The 18,214-nt window shown below is 35.1% G+C and overlaps 1 protein-coding gene across 1 annotated transcript in view; it reads left to right on the forward strand.

Moving 5' to 3' along the window:
* The window catches only part of LOC114327755 (protein O-mannosyl-transferase TMTC3-like), a 156,803-nt gene that overhangs the window by 13,899 nt on the left and 124,690 nt on the right, over positions 1–18,214 (forward strand). Inside the window, exon 2 of the mRNA XM_050647506.1 lies at positions 5,675–5,986. Coding sequence (XP_050503463.1) covers positions 5,709–5,986 — 278 coding nt within the window. The 5' untranslated portion in view covers positions 5,675–5,708. The remainder of the gene's footprint in view (positions 1–5,674; positions 5,987–18,214) is intronic.

The raw sequence follows: 18,214 nt of genomic DNA on the forward strand, positions 1-18,214 counted from the left end.
GGAGCAGTACGGCAAGTATGAGGGGCTTGCGGCTCGGTGATGCTCTCCCATAGATCCCTACCGGGGATTGAAGGAAGGGCGTTGACGCCTAAAATACCGGTGTATAAATATACATTTAGAAGAGTGTTAGGATTTTATGGGTAGATAGAGTCACGAATATAGAAGTGTTAAGGAGAATTGGTAGAGAGAGGGAAATTGAAAACACAATAAAAGAAAGGAAATTGCAATATCTCGGACATGTGATGAGAGGCGAAAGATACAGCCTCTTGAGACTCATAAGTCAAGGAAAAATAAAGGGTAGGAGACGCATAGGAAGGAGACACGTTTCTTGGTTGAGGAACCTGAGAGAATGGTTTGGTTTCAGCTCAAGACAACTGCTCAGAGCAGCTGCCTCCAAGATAAGAATATGCATGATGATTGCTAACCTTCGTCGCGGAGATGACACTTAAGGAAGAATAATTTTGTTTGTTTCTTTATTTTTTTCATAACTCTATTTGTTTATTTGTGCCGCTCAGAGCCACAGTGCCCTAACCCCAAAAACGAAGTTTTGAGAAAAATGAAATCTTTGCATTTGGATTTCCATTATGATTATGGGATGGAGCTACAAATTATGTAGCTCCATTCAGCCAAATATAGAGGTATAGTTGGTTCGCTTAACTTATTACCTACAAAAGTGGACAACTTCTTCTTAACGTGCCCTATCAAGTCGCCCTTGACGTTGGCGATTAACATGGCGAAACTGTCTCTGTCTCGAGCTATTCTAAATAGGTGTTCTGCTTTCTTTATTCCTGTCCACTCCCTGATATTCTTCAACCAAGAGGCCTGCTTTCTACCAATTCCTCTGCGTCCTTCGATTTTACCCATCATAATAAGTTGAAGAATATTATACCGGTCTCCCCTTACTACGTGTCCAAAATAGGCCATCTTTCTATATTTGATGTTATCAAGCAGCTCGCGGGTAGCATTTGCTCTCTTAAGAGGACTGCCACATTTGTCAGCATAGCCGTCCATGGTATTTTCAGAATACGTCTGTGAAGCCACATTTCAAAGGCCTCCAAACGGTTAATGGTGGATATTTTTAATGTGCATGCTTCGACACCATACAAGAGGACTTACCAAATGTAGCATTTAATCATGCGCTTTCGAAGTTGAAGTTGCAAGGTATCATTACAGAAGAATGACATCATTTTTAAAAATGTCGTGCGGGCTATCTCGATTCTACATTTTATCTCTTTATCTGGATCTAGTTGTTCAGTAATACCGCAACCAAGATATTTAAAACTGGGTACTCTTTGAATCATATGATCATCAACATATAACCGTGAATCTTGATGGGCCAAACGGCAAAATACCATGCATTTTGTTTTTGAACAGTTTATATTTAGGCCAAACTCTCTTCCCACTGTGTCAATGGTATTTAAAAGGTGTTGTAATCCATTCATATCATCACTTAAAGTAACTGTATCGTCTGCATATCTGATTGTATTTATCAGAATTCCATTAACCTTCACACCCCATTCCAAATTATGCAGCGCTTCCTTAAATATTCCATCTGAATACAAATTGAACAACAGTGGGGACAGTATACAACCCTGTCTGACACCTCTTTGTATTTTGCATATTTCTGTTGATTTTCCATTTATGCAAGCTGTCGCTGTTTGACGCCAGTATAATTTTTCTATGATTCGTACATCTTGACTATCAACTCTTTTATCCTTTAATATTTTAATTAATTTGTGATGTTGTACTCGATCAAAGGCCTTCTCATAGTCAATAAATATAGCAAAGACGTCTTTCCTTTGATCTCGGCATTTCTGCAATAACACATTTAGTGCAAAAAGTGCGTCCCGGGTTCCCAATCCATTTCTGAAGCGAAATTGTGTTTCATCCTGGTCTTCTTCACATTTATCTTTGATTCTACTGTGGATGATACGTAGAAAGATTTTCAAGGTGTGGCTCATAAGGCTTATCATTCTACAGTCGCTACAGTTTTTCGGACGTTGTTTTTTCGGTAGGGTTATGCATTCGGACTTTAACCAATCTTCAGGGATATCACCAGTCGAATAAACATCATTGAAAAGTTTGACTAGTATTCCAATGATTTCCTCATTTATGAGCTTTAACAGTTCTGTAGGTATGTTGTCGGGACCAACGGATTTCTTGTTTTTTGCCAATTTTATAGCATGTTGTATTTCTGATTTTAGTATTTCTGGTCCTTCACCTTTATCTAAAGTGTCCAGTTCTTCGGGTCTATCATCATTATACAGTTCATTTTATAAAATTATACCAGGTAGTTAGAATTTCGTGTTCGTCTATTATCATTTTTACCGACGAATCGGTTATAGTATGTGGAGTTTTCTTATAATAAAGGCCAGCTACTTCTCTAACTTTTTTAAACATATTAAGCGTATCATGTTTTTCATTCAACTTTTTTAATTCCTTGCATTTATCCTCCATCCATTTTTCTTTAGCTACCTTTATTTTTTGTTTAATTAGTTTCTGTTTTTCTTGTATTCTGTTTTGTTATCATTCAGTTTTCTTCTCTGCTCCGTCAATTCCAAGATTTCATCAGTCATCCACTGTTGTTTTTTGTGCATCTGCATCGTTGTTGTATATTTTTCCATTACTTTCCAGGTAAGATCTTTAAACGTGTTCCATATTTCTGTATTGTTTTCATTTGTTGAATTCTTTAGCTGATTATTCAGGTCATTTTCTATTAGCGTTTTGTTGCATGCTGATATATGTAATTTTGGTGTTTTGGGGCTTTCTTCGACTTTTTTGAGCTTCACTTGGATGTCAGCTATTAGAGGGTTATGGTCTGAACCGATATCTGCACCAGGATATGTCGTTGATCTCTTGACACCATTCTTAAATCTCTTGTTTACTAGAATATAATCTATCTGATTTCTAATTCTATGAATTGAGTTATCTCACTTCAAGAACAATCAACATCAACATCATCAATCCCAAATAGACTACCTCATGATAAGGAAAGAAGACATACGTGAATGCAAGTACTGCAAGGTAATAGTTAGTGAGACAGTAAGCCAACAACATAAGCTGCTTGTTCTGGACATAGAAGTAAAAAAGCGAAGCTAAACAAAAATATCAGAGAGGACCACAAAAAATCAAGTGGTGGATGCTAGGAGATGAGAAAGAAAGTATATTTAGGGAAAGAATAGTAAAAAAAATATAGTAAACTATTCTCAATAGGAAATAAGCCACAATTTTACCAAGAAAGTGATTTTATTAACGTTTCGAAGCCCAAATCGGGTTTCGTTGTCAAAATACAAAATACTACTTAGTAGTATTTTGTACTAATTAGTAGTATTTTGTATTTTGACAACGAAACCCGATTTGGGCTTCGAAACGTTAATAAAATCATTTTTTTGGTAAAATTGTGGCTTATTTTTCATTGAAAATAGTTAATTATAAAAATGCCACAAGGAAATAGCTTCAGAACAACATTAAAAAAAATATGTTGGAACATGAAAGGAGGCCTTAACACAATTTGGAGAAAAATGGCCAATATTATTAGAAAGACGGCTATTGAAATACTTGGGAAACGCTAGGAAAGACTTTTGAGGATAAAAAGACTTGGTGATGGTCAAATGAAGTATTATATAAAATGTGGCAAGAAACCAGATCGGACATAGATCTTCAAAACTATATGGTCGCCAAAAAGGAAGCGAAAGTAGTAGTAGCAAAAGCTAACACAGAAGCGTATTCAAGCCTATACGATCAACTTGACACCACGGAAGGCGAAGCAAAGATATATAAAATAGCCAAACAGAGAGCAAAGAAAGCAAGAGATTTTAATCAGATTAGATGTATCCGAGATGAAAATATTAAAATATTAATTCACGAAAACGATGTCAAAAAGAGATGGAGAAAGTATTTTGACAGTTTATTAAATGAAGAATTTGACAGACAGCCTGTGGAGTTAACGGAGACAGTAACAGCAATGGCAACCAGAATAACAAACGAGGAAGTGGCTCAAGCGCTTCAAAAAATAAAGAAAGGAAAAGCAATCGGACGAGACGATATTCCTGGGGAAGTATGGAGATCATTGGGAGAGATAGGAATAAGTTAGCTAGCAGGTCTATTTAATAGAATTATGGAAGTTGGAGAAATGCCAGACGAACGGAGAAGCAGTATATTAGTACCTGTCTACAAAAACAAGGGAAACATAAAACAATGTACAAACTACAGGGCTATAAAACTACTTAGCCACACCATGAAAATATGGGAGAGAGTAATTATTGATAGACGGATACGTGAAGAAACCGCAATGTCCGATAATCAGTTTGGCTTTATGCAGGGCAGATCAACAACAGATGCAATTTTTATTGTAAGGCAACTAATGGAAAAATACAGGAATAAAGAGACCAACGCTCATATGATATTCATTGATCTTGAGAAAGCATATGATAGAGTTCCTCGAGAGATTCTCTGGTGGGCACTCAATAATCAAGGAGTCCCTGGCGAATATGTAAAGATTGTGAGAGATATGTATGAGGGAGTAACGACTAGGGTTAGGACAGGTGTGGGAGAGACTGATAAATTTCAGGTGAAAGTAGGATTGCACCAAGGGTCGGTGCTTAGTCCTTATTTATTCACATTAGTTTTGGACCAGATAACAGCAAAACTACAGGGTAGCATTCCATGGGCCTAATGTATGCTGATAACGTAGTGTTAGTAGAAAATAGTGAAAGAGACTTAGAACACAAACTGGAACAGTGGAGACAGGCTCTGGAGGAAAAAGTTTAAAACTTAGTAGGACAAAAACAGAATATTTGGAATATTCATTTACTACAAATAAAATGATATCTTTGGATGGTGAAATGATTGTGAAAAGCAATAGTTTTAAGTACCTAGGATCGGTATTACAGAGTAATGGAGAAATAAATGGAGATGCATGCAGTATAATTAGGGCTGGATGGATGAAGTGGAAAGAAGCGAGTGGTGTGTTGTGTGACAGAAGAATTCCAATGAAGCTGAAGGGAAAATTCTATAAAACAGCCATAAGATTGGCGATGATGTACGGAACTAAATGTTGGGCAGTGAAAAAAAGAGGAACGACGAATGCATGTGGCGGAAATGAGAATGCTTAGATGGATGAGTGGAGTGACAAAGAAGGATAAAATTAGAAATGAGTATATTAGGGGAGGTCTAGGTGTAGCAGCAATTGATGCCAAAATGAGAGAGCATAGCTTAAGATGGTTTGGTCATGTTCAACGTCGAGACGTTAATCACCCAATATGAAGAATAGCTGAAGTGCAGATTCCTGGAAGGAGTAGGAGAGGAAGACGAAAGAATACCTGGGGGGAGACCATAAGGCAGGACATGTTGGTAAATAGGATTAACATTGATACGACTCAGACACAACTAGGTAGTGATTTTAGTAAGTAATTTTGCCAATTTGGTAAAATTAGCCAAAAATAAAAAAATTACCGACTAAAATCACTGGCCAGTTTTGTCTGAGTTTAGCGAACCGACTATAGGTTGTGTAGACCCTTGTTAATCCGAAGATTTAACGTTGCTGCTTTTATTGATATATTAATCTAAAAATGCTCAATTTGTGTCTTATGCCACTGTTGCTCTGAGTGCCTCATTTGTTCTGTACATTATTTTATGACATTATTACGGTCCAATGACTTTTTTCTATTTTCAGATATCTATACGTCTCTGATTCTCGAGAAGCTAAAATGAAACGAAAGCCGACCGCCGGTGGCCAAGAAACCGAGAAAAAAGACTCTAGCTCGTGGCCCTTGTATAGCTTAGTTAGCACCGTCGCCGCGGCGTGTTATTTCAACGGTCTAAACGGCGACTTCGTACATGACGACATCCCTGCAGTGACACTTAATAAAGACGTTCTGGCTATCAACTCACTCATACACGTTTTCAAGAACGATTTCTGGGGCACGCCCATGTCTGATTTGTACAGTCACAAATCCTACAGACCTTTCACGATTCTTACGTTCAGGTAAGTGCAAGCTGCTTTTTCTTGATCTTTTTTAGCTCTTTGTTATTGAAGATTTACGCGATTTGGATCGTTTAGTTCCACTTTTTCGATGTTAAATGGCTTTGTGGGTGAGTCAAATATGGATAAGGCGTTTATATCCTACACCTCTTTCGTTCTTTATGGACATTTTATTTGGAAAAATAGGTTATTTTTTAATTTTATTAATAACCATTTTTTATGACATCCATTGATTTAGTTAAAGGAATAATACTTAATGTTCGCTGCAATATTTATTGAAATGTCCTGAGACGGCCCTGCCTGCGTGCATATATGGCTTATTAGCGACATATTCATTTTTTAGTTAGTCTGTTTGTTGACTTCAAAGAGTTCACACATGTCTTAGTAATAAAAATATATACAGTCCACTTAGTCAGCAGTTTTATTCATTGGGAACACAAGGTTGCACGTGGGCATCCCTAATCATTGGTCCATTCGAGACGGATCAAATTTCACTATAGTGCCGATGTAAATTGGTCAAGGGAGCTGTTAAGTTTTAATTAGATTACACTAAGACATACATACATCGTCAACGTGGTGACGGTGACGTAATAAGTGAATAGTTTTCGTTCAAAATTGGGTGAAGTCAACAAGTGGGACTCAAGACGGTTAAGTGTTTTGCTTTACAAGTTCAACGGACGGAAAACAAAGATCATAAAGACGGCAGTTGGAATAAGCGGATCAGGTTTCAGCTAACAGCGGCATGGTATACGACGATAATAAAATTAACAGTGAGTGAGCCAATATCCTATTTATATTTTCCTAATTTCATTCGATAAAAAACAGCATAATTTGGTCTGTGTTTATTGCATGTTATTCATTTGTCATAGGTAGTAAATTTTGATTTTAATTTTATTTCCGGGTTTATAATTGGAGAATTTAATTTTGATAATACATTTGGTTAATTATTTAATAATTATTGGTTTTAATAAATTATTTTTGGTTTATAATGGGTGATCTAACAGATTTAGTTGCTAGAAGGGGTGTAATTAAAGGTCAATTAAGCCGGTTTGAAACATTTATAGATAATATAAGGGACAATCAATTGCAATTCATAGAATTACGTCTTCGCAAATCGAAATGTGAAGAAAATTGTGATAAATTTGCAGACATTCAGTCAAAAATTGAAATGTTAGACAGTTCAGGGAAACAATTAGATGAAAGGGTTAGTTTCGAAGATGAGTATATTAGGATTATTGCGTTGGCTGAGGGTAAATTACAAAATTCATACGATGGTTCTAAAAATGCGGGTATTAGCAAAAACACGGAAAATCGGGCTCCACCGGAAAGAGGAGCATTAGTAAAAAATACGGATAATCGGGCTCCAACGGAAAGAGGAGCAGTGGTAAAAAATACGGATAATCGGGCTCAAACGGAAAGGCGGAATCATAGGGTAGAAGGCTGTACTATGCCAGGTTGCAGTGCTTGTGGTCGGAAACATAATGTTCTGTTACATATTTCAGGGAATTTCGGTAGAAATATTTCGGATTCGGTAAATACAAATGTGACTAGTCGCGGGACACCACAAACGGATAATAATACGGTGCCTGTTTTTTCGGGAACAGGTTACGAAATACGGTTTACGGGAAATACGGTTACGGAAAATACGGTTACGGAAAATACGGTTACGGAAAATGAGGTTACGGAACATACGACTGCAGGAAATGCGGTTACGGGAAATGTGGATACGGGAACCCGGGTTAATAATAATAATACGGCAAATAATACGGTAAATTGGATTAACTCGGGTAATAATAATGATAGGGAAGACACTGCTAAAACGGCACATAATACGGGAAATCAGTTTAATAATAACAACACGGCAAATAATACGGCAAATCGGATTAATTCGGGTAATAACAATAATAGGGAAAGCACTGTTAACAAAGCGGATAATTCGGGAAATAATTATAATGAAAATTCGAAGGCTCAAGGGAATACAGAAGGTACGCGGACTTGTGAACAGGATATTGTTCACAGTTACAAATCGGTGAGGATATCGGAAAATACGGATTCAAGGGAGATTTTATTATCTACGGAACAGTTACAAATAATGGAAAAATCGGGAAAATTAAGTGACTGTAAAGCATTATTAGACGGTGCTTCAAAATCAAACTTTATGACTAAAGAATTATGGGAAAAGACAGGACTAAAGTCCTTTAAAGTAAATATACCGGTAAAAGGGATAGAGTACAATTGCACGAACATAAGGGATTCGGTTAACTTAACGGTGTGGTCTAAATGTAATAGTTTTCAAATGGATGGTTGTTTCTTAGCCATTGATAAAATTTCTGACGTTCTACCGTCACGCAGCATGGATTTAGTAAATACTTTTAAAATTTCGGAAAATATTACTCTAGCAGATACTGAGTTTTGGAAAACAAATAAAATAGGTTTGCTACTTGGAGCAACTGTATTTTGGTACTTACTTTGTATAGGGCGGTTCAAGGTGAATAAAGAGGGACCTTTTATTCAAAAAACCAAATTGGGTTTGATGGTATCGGGGCTAATACCAGGGGTTAATGACCAGCACAAAAAACAAAGTTGCAATTTTACGGAAAATAAAAATATTGAAGCACAATTAGAACGGTTTTGGAGCTTGGATGAATGTGAGGAAGCTACACCTCATACAACGGAAGAACGAAGATGTGAGGAATTATTTGAAAATTCTAGGGAAAGAAACTGGGAAGGCAGGTTTATTGTGAAATATCTATTTAAGGATAATGTGGATAAGTTGGGCCAATCTTATGACACGGCGTTAAAAAGATTTAGTCATTTGGAAGGGAAATTAGAAAGGAACGCCGTCATGAAGCAGCAATATAATGATTTTATGAAGGAATATATCCAGTTAGGGTACATGTTCAAGATTGAGAATGAGAATCAAGTCTCACATGCGGCTCATTATCTTTGTCACCACGGGGCGTTCAAGGATTCTTCTATCACTAAGAAATGTAGGGTTGTTTTTGACGGTTCTGCGGTTAACGATTCGGGAATCTCGCTAAATGATACTTTAATGACGGGTAATAAATTACAGGATAATTTATTTAATATTTTGTTACGGTTTAGGGAACATGTTATAGTAATTGTTGCTGATATAGCTAAGATGTACCGGCAAATTTTGATTTATGATCCAAACGGGGAATTTCAGGGAATTCTATGGAGATTTTCAACGAAAACCGAAGTAGGAGTTTATAGGTTGAACATGGTCACCTACGGGTTAGCTTCATCTAGTTATTTAGCGGTTCGATGCTTATTACAGTTAGCTGGGGAAAATAAGGATAAATATCAAAGGGCAAGTGAAATTACACTTCGTGACTTTTATATGGATGATATAATAACGGGTACAAACACGGTCGAAGAAGCTAGAAGGTTAAAAGGGGAAATAAGTAGTATTTTGGATTTAGGATGTCTTCCATTAAGAAAATGGAAGTCAAATCATCCAGGGGTTCTTAAGGATGAGTCTAATTCAGCAGGGGATGTAGAACATTATCTAGCGGAAGATGGGATTAATAAAACACTTGGATTATTATGGAATTCAAAGGAATATGTTTTGCATTTTAGAATCACGATTGCTACAAGAAAAGATGAGGTGTACAAGAGAGGCTTTCTATCGGTCGTAGCTCAAGTATTCGATCCACTGGACCTAGGTAGTCCAGTGATGATAAGGGAAAAATTAATAGTACAAGCATTATGGCAGATGAAATTGGGATGGGATGAATCATTACCTCAGGAACTAGACTCGTCCTGGAGCAGGTTCAAGGATAAAATGACGGCTCTGGAAGAATTAAAAATAAATCAAACATTTTATTGGGAAAAATCAACGGATTTTAACGGTATGGATAATGTAAATTTAGTTTGTTCAAAATCTAGGGTGGCTCCTTTGAAGTCTGCGTGTTTGGAAAGACTGGAGCTATGTGCTGCTCTTTTAGGAGCAAAACTGACTAAAGAGGTAATTAAATCTTTAAATATTAGGTTTACCAAGATAAGACTCTGGACGGCTTCCACGATAACATTGGCATGGATACGGGGAGAACCGTGCCAATGGAAAACTTTTATAGCGAATAGAGTAGGGGATATTCAACGGTTAACGGATAAAAATTCTTGGGGACATGTTAGGTCAGAGATAAATCCAGCGGATGTTTTATCAAGAGGGATAGAACCAGAGCAATTCAAGTATTTTAGATGGCGGTGGGATGGTTCTAATTTTTTAAGACTGCACGAAGAAATGTGGTCTAAAACAGAATCAGGTGTTAAGGTAGAGGAGCTGCCAGAAATTAGAAAGCCAAAATTGGTATTTTCTTCAATTGTGGTACAGGACATATTCGGTAAATATTGTCTTAAACGGTTAAAAAATGTAATAGGTTGGATATTTAGTTTTTACAAAAATTCTAAATTAAAAAGGGAACAAAGGGTTTTAAGTAAAGTTCTCTCAAGTGACGAAAAAGAAACAGCTTTGAGACGACTAATAATATTATCGCAGAAACGGAGTTTCTGGTTACAAAAATCAAAAGGGGTTTTAAATTCAAGTAAAATAATATGTTTAAGTCCATTCTTGGATGATTCGGGTATAATAAGGGTAGGAGAAAGAATACAGAATGCTGAGGTAACGTACGACCAAAGGCATCCGATTATACTTTCGAAATCACGTAAGTTAACTAGACTCATAATACAAAACGAACACTATCGGAATTTGCATGCGGGTGAGAAGACGTTATTAAATATTTTAAGATTAACTTATTGGCCTATATCGGGTAGGAGCGTGGTTCGGGGTATATTACGTAAGTGCATAACGTGTTTTCGGGCAAAGCCATTGCATCTTAAACAAAAAATGGGAAATTTACCGGCTAGTCGCATAACTCCTAGTATTAAATCTTTTGAACGGTGTGGCATTGACTATGAAGGTCCATTTCATATAAGGGCTCATAAGCTTAAAGGGCAAAAAATTATTAAGGGGTATTTCTGTATTTTTGTTTGTTTGGTGACAAAGGGTCATTTGGAGTTGGTGAGTGACTTAACTACTCAGGGATTTTTGATTTGTTTTAAAAGATTTACACCCAGAAGGGGTTTACCACGGGATATATATTCGGATAATGGAAGTAACTTTGTAGGGGCTAACAACCACCTTCAGGATTTATTTAATTTTTTACGGGATAGGGTAAATCAGTGTACTTTTGCTAGATACTTATCTGAATTGTCTATTAACTGGCATTTTATACCAAGCTATTCTCCACATTTCGGAGGTTTATGGGAGGCAGCTGTAAAATCGGCAAAATATCATTTAAAAAGGGTTGTTGGGGACACTAGTCTCACCTATGATGAGTTGAATACGGTAATTGCGCAGACTGAAGCCTGCTTAAATTCCCGTCCTTTGACCCCTCTTTCTGAGGATCCTACTGATTTTAATGTTCTCACTCCTGGGCATTTTCTAATTGGCTGTCCATTGGTGTCGTTACCGCAAGAAAACATTCTACATCTGAATCCGGGTCGTATTCAAAGGTTCCAATTGGTAACGCAGATTATGCAAAATTTTTGGAGTAAATGGTCCAAGGGTTATCTGGCAAATTTGCAAGAAAGAAATAAATGGCGTTCTTCAGCTGACCAGATTAAACCCGGACAAATAGTAATTTTGGAGGAGAGTGGGGTACCACCCATGAAATGGTTTTTGGCAAGGGTAATGGAGGTGCATCCTGGAAAAGACGGTATTGTGCGGGTAGTGACGCTCAAAACGAGTAATGGACACTGTATTAAACGTGCGGTGGCAAAAATTTGCGTGTTACCGATGGATAATTAGACATAGGGGAAAGAGAAACTTTCGTTTATTTTAGGACATCATTTTTGGTTTTAGGTTATATTGTTGCATTATTTTGTTGATATAATAGGAACTTTAGTTTTAGTTATCTTGAAAGACTGTGCTTTCAAGGAGGGGCGGCATGTTCGCTGCAATATTTATTGAAATGTCCTGAGACGGCCCTGCCTGCGTGCATATATGGCTTATTAGCGACATATTCATTTTTTAGTTAGTCTGTTTGTTGACTTCAAAGAGTTCACACATGTCTTAGTAATAAAAATATATACAGTCCACTTAGTCAGCAGTTTTATTCATTGGGAACACAAGGTTGCACGTGGGCATCCCTAAACACTTAATTTGTAAATCATGTAATAGTTTTTAAAATAGGGAACTTGCATAAATTTTTAAATTCGATAAAAATGATATAAATCATAACAGAACATAACTTAAAACATGTATCAAAGATAAAAAAAATTTTGTAGGTCTTTCGTTTGGCCTAAAACAGGTGGCCTAAAATGCGTCGTGACGTCATTCGTTTGTACATTTACATTTTTTCAAGTCAGTAGAAAATACATTTATTTGACGTTACAAGTGTTTTGATCGTTTGAACTATTCATAGAAAACTGTACTTTTACAAAACGGTTTTATTTTCCGTAGTAAACCTTCTTTCCTTTTCTTCAATAACTATATCAAACTCCAATGTCAACAAACTGGTATAATTATTACAATGACATACGATAAACGTTAATAGAATATAAAAATAAATCTACATTATGTTAAAATAAAATTAAAAAGGCTAAACGCCGATGTTCAGGGATTAAACCTCTGGGAACATGGTGAAACTCTACCCGAGGACCCAATTAACCATCTTCGGTCAACGATGACTAATAAGTGTCAAAGTCAAAGCTGTGTAAGGAAATGCTTGATGTGACATGGAGAGTTGAGGAAGAAGGTAGTCGATTTTCAAGGAAATTTAAAAACAAAATCACGATCCAAGACGAAGATACGGTTAAGATTTTAATATCTGAAAATGTCTGTTATTTAAATCTATTGTTTTTTAAAATTAAATGTGTTTTACAAAATAAAAATTATTTTAACTGTAGGTAACTACAAATTGACTGTATCAAATAAAATTAACCTGATCAAAATAATCAAAATGAAAAAGTGCGCTGATTAGTAGTAATGACAGATATAAAAATAAATAAGTAGGTGGTGATATAAAAGAAGTTTTAAATTTTGAAATGGGATATTATTATATCAAGAAATTTATATGTCAACAGTATGTGTATTGATATTGTGTTGGTGGTTGTATAGGTAGAAGGTAAATTTTTATTTGAATGTAGGTGAAAATTAAAAACTTAAATTGGAGTTAAGATTTAGTCAATCTGATAGTATAAAGTATGATTCAGGAATGCAATCATTATTGAACAATTTTTATAAAATTGAGAAAATTCTTGTGATACACTGGTGAAAATGTAAAATTGAAAATAAATAATTGTAGGATAATAGGTGGTCCAATTGATACAAACTAAAATTAAAATTAAATTAGTATAGAAAACAATACGTGTAATGAATAAAATAGAATTAATAAAACAAAATTAAAAGAGCGAATATTGTAATAATTTGATTGCAATAATGACTGAGTATAAAAATGTGATAACTGAAATAAAGTGATGGAATGTTAGGTGTGGAGGTAAAATATATTTGGAAAAGGTCAAAGACAAAAAGCGAAGGAATGTGATGTAGGGTAAAGCATAGGTAAAATGAGTGAAAGAGAAGGATTGAAGAAATTGGATATGAGGGTTGAACTGAATGAAGAAAAGAAATGAAAGGACAGTGAGAAGAAGAACGATAAATTAATTGGGTTTTGATTAAGAAGGGTTCATGTGGTTACTAATGATTAGTGTGTGTAAAGGAGTTTGGAGCCAGTAAGGGAACGAAGAAGATAGTTGAACAGTGGGTAAATAGGATAAATAAGATATCGGATAGGATAGGAGAAGGGAAGGTATAACAAAGTAATAGGAATTATGAGAATAATTGACGGTGAATGGGGACAAAATTGCGGTTAAGGGATGTTTGTCGATTGACACAGTTGGGAATTTTCTTAAGTTCCTTGACAATTTCCTAATCTTCGTATAAGTCTAAACGGAGTGTATTATTCTGTTGAATGTTGTGTATCAACTGGACCCCATCAGGAATCTTAAGTTCATGTTTATTGACTTTTAAATGGTGTGAAAAAGCTGAAGTGGTATCTCTCTTACTGTGTTCTGCCGATCGGGTGGAAAGGGATCTGTAAGTTCTACCAATGTAGGTAGCATCGCAGTCTGAACAAGAGAGTCTGTATACCCCACTACGGCTCATGTAATGGATAGGGTCTTTGGTGTTAGTTAAGCTTTTATTGAGGGTGTTATTGACTTTAAATGAGATTTTGATGTTGTCACAAGAATCAGAAACGATTTGTTTGACTCTTTCAGATAATTTGGAGTTATTAAACGGTAAGGAGGCATAAATTGGAGTAGTTTTGAAAGATGATGAGAAAGCGGATTGTTGAAGTAACTTGAGTTCTCTTTTCTGTTGAAGTTTATGGATGATGTCTGGGTAATAACCATTGTTAACTGCAATTTGTTTGATGATGTTCAATTCTTTGTTAAATTCAGTTGTAGATAGAGGAATAGAGTTTAATCCATGTATAAAACTACGAAATGCAGAAAGCTTATGTGAGAGAAGATGGTTAGAAGTGGAATGGGTAACGTGATCAGTCTGTGTAGGTTTACGGTAAATACCAAACTGGAAGTGGTCATGTAGTCTGGTAATAGATATATCCAGGAAGTTAATGGAGTTAGAAGATTCTAGTTCCATAGTAAAAGTGATTTTAGGATGGATTTGATTGATTTTTTGAAGTAAGTAAGTTGTGAGCTGAGTCGGAGTTACCAGATATGAGGACTAAAATGTCATCTACATAACGGAACCAATGTAATATCTCTGGATTTTTTTGTGATATGGTTGGATTTTAAATGATCCATAAAGACATCAGCTAAGAAAGGGGATAAGCAACTTCCCATTGCTAAACCATCTGGTTGTTGATAAAAGTTGTTGTTGAAGACAAAGTAATCTTGAGATATGCAGATTTTGAGAATGTTAATAATAGACGAAATGGTAGTGTAGGTCACCGAATTATTTAAAAGAAGCGAGTTGACCAGACTAATCGATTCATTTTTTGGGACTGAAGTGAATAAATTGCTAACATCAAAAGAAATCATGACGATATTCAGATTAAAATTGACAAGTTGAAGTTTTTCAACTATTTGGTGAGAATTCAAAACAGTAAACTGTGGGGTGAAGTTAATAAAGTTTTTAATAATGTTAAGAATGAATTTAGATAAAATAGAAACTGGAGTATTAATGAAACTGACAAAGGGACGGATGGGAATGTCAACTTTGTGTATCTTTGGTAAACCATATAACCTGGGAGTGAGTGGATTAGATGGAGTTTTGGTATAATCTGCTTCATATTCAGGGAAGAAATCAGTAAACTGTTTAAGATTGGTTTTCATTTTTAACACAAAAGATTTAGAGGGATCAACAGGGAGAAGATTAAAATTATTGTTGCTTAGGAAAGATGTGACTTTGTCGATGTATAATTGCTGGTCTAAAATAACAAGGCAGTTACTCTTATCTGCTTTACTAAAAATGAGGTGTTGGTTTTTGATCTTATTTTTAATAGATTTGAGTGTGGATAGAAGGGATTTAGACTTGTTAAATGAAAAATTGGGAAAAGCGAGAGATGAAGATGACGGTGTGGAAGTAGAAGAGGAATTGATGTTGGAAAGAGAAGAATTGTTATAATGGAGAAGTTTAATTTTGAATTTATTGACAGTTTGGATGCAAGAGTTTCTGATTGATGTTTTTTGTGTAAGTGAAATGGAAAGATTTTGAATAACAGTGTCGGTCTCTATGGAAAGACTCTCAAGATCTCTAATAGATAGATTGGTGGGAATGGAGTGTTTAAGACCGAGGTTTAACAGTTTTAATTCATCATTTGAAAATTGGACACTTGAGAGATTTTTGATTCTTGGATGGAATCGAAAATTGGAAAAAGTTTTGTTGTGGGAAACATTTTGTTGATCAAGTCTAATCTTATTGTTGACTAAATGTTGTGACTTATTATTGACTCGGTTGAATTTAACTGAATGTGAACGATCTACCTTATCCTGAACGTCTGACAAGAAAGTATTAAAATTAATATAATGTAAAGTTTCGAGTACTCCAATTTATGCCACCTTACCGATTAATAACTCCAAATTATCTGAAAGAGTCAAACAAATCATTTCTAATTCTTGTGACAACATCAAAATCTCATTTAAAGTCAATAACACCCTCAATAAAAGCTTAACTAACACCAAAGACCCTATCCATTACATGAGCCGTAGTGGGGTATACAGACTCTCTTGTTCAGACTGCGATGCTACCTACATTGGTAGAACTTACAGATCCCTTTCCACCCTATCGGCAGAACACAATAAGAGAGATACCACTTCAGCCTTTTCACACCATTTAAAAGTCAATAAACACGAACTTAAGATTCCTGATGGGGTCCAGTTGATACACAACATTCGACAAAAAAATACACTCCGTTTAGACTTATACGAAGATTTGGAAATTGTCAAGGACCTTAAGAAAAGTCCCAATTTTTTCAATCGACAAACATCCCTTAACCGCAATTTTGTCCCCATTCACCGTCAATTATTCTCATAATTCTTATTACTTTGTTATACCTTCCCTTCTCCTATCCTATCCGCTATCTTCTTTATCCTATTTACCCACTGTTCAACTATCTTCTTCGTTCCCTTACTGGCTCCAAACCCCTTTACACACACTAATCATTACTAACCACATGAACCCTTCTTAATCAAAACCCAATTAATTTACCGTTACCTTCTTCTCACTGTTCTTTCATTTCTTTTCTTCATTCAGTTCAACCCTCATACCCAATTTCTTCAATCCGTCTCTTTCACTCATTTTACCTCTGCTTTGACCCTACATCACATTCCTTTGCTTTTTGTCTTTGACCTTTTCCAAATATATTTTACCTCCACACCTAACATTCCATCACTTTATTTCAGTTATCACATTTTTATACTCAGTCATTATTGCAATCAAGTTATAACAATATTCACTCTCTTAATTTTGTTTTATTAATTCTATTTTATTCATTACACCTATTGTTTTCTATAATAATTTAATTTTAATTTTAGTTTGTATCAATTGGGCCACCTATTATCCTACAATTATTTATTTTCAATTTTACATATTCACCAGTGTGTCACAAGAATTTTCCCAATTTTATAAAAATTGTTCCATAATAATTGCATTCCTGAATCATACTTTCTACTATCAGATTGACTAAATCTTAACTCCAATTTATTTAAGTTTTTAATTTTCACCTACATTCAAATAAAAATTTACTTTCTACCTGTACAACCACCAACACAATATCAATACACATACTGTTGACATATAAATTTCTTGATATAATAATATCCCATTTCAAAATTTTAAACTTCTTTTATATCACCACCTACTTATTTATTTTTATTTCTGTCATTACTACTAATCAGCTCACTTTTTCATTTTGATTATTTTGATCAGGTTAATTTTATTTGATACAGTCAATTTGTAGTTACCTACAGTTAAAATAATTTTTATTTTGTAAAACACATTTAATTTTAAAAAACAATAGATTTAAATAACAGAAATTTTCAGATATTAAAATCTTCACCATATCTTCGTCTTGGATCATGATTTTGTTTTTAAATTTCCTTGAAAATCGACTACCTTCTTCCTCAACTGTCAATGTCACATCAAGCATTTCCTTACACAGCTTTGACTTTGACACTTAGTAGTCGTTGACCGAAGATGGTTGATTGGGTCCTCGGGTAGAATTTCACCATGTTCCCAGAGGTTTAATCCCTGAACATCGGCGTTTAGCCTTTTTAATTTTTTTTTAACATAATGTAGATTTGTTTATAATCACAACCGTTGTTTGGTTCTGGGGCTATTTTGCAAGTATTCAAGTAAGTAATCATAACCACACTTTTTACTTTCAAAATTTCAACCATCTTTTCAATTTTAATAGTGGGATTACTTTCCCACTTTGATTTGATTTTAGATTCACTGATGATGGACCGATAGGTTTGAAAACGTTTTGATGAACTAATTTTATTGTATCCATTGGGATTCTAAAATTTTTTATTAAATATACCTTTTACATAGAAGTGGTTTTTACTTCATGTTCCAGTTTGTTTAACTATAAGGTATACAGCCAACCCAGGGAACTACCCCTTTTTAGTAAAAATGAATAAGGCCAATAACTAAAAACACCGCTAACTTACATTATTATGCTT

This window comes from Diabrotica virgifera, chromosome 1, assembly GCF_917563875.1.
Source record: "Diabrotica virgifera virgifera chromosome 1, PGI_DIABVI_V3a".
Classification (NCBI taxonomy): Eukaryota; Metazoa; Arthropoda; class Insecta; order Coleoptera; family Chrysomelidae; genus Diabrotica; species Diabrotica virgifera.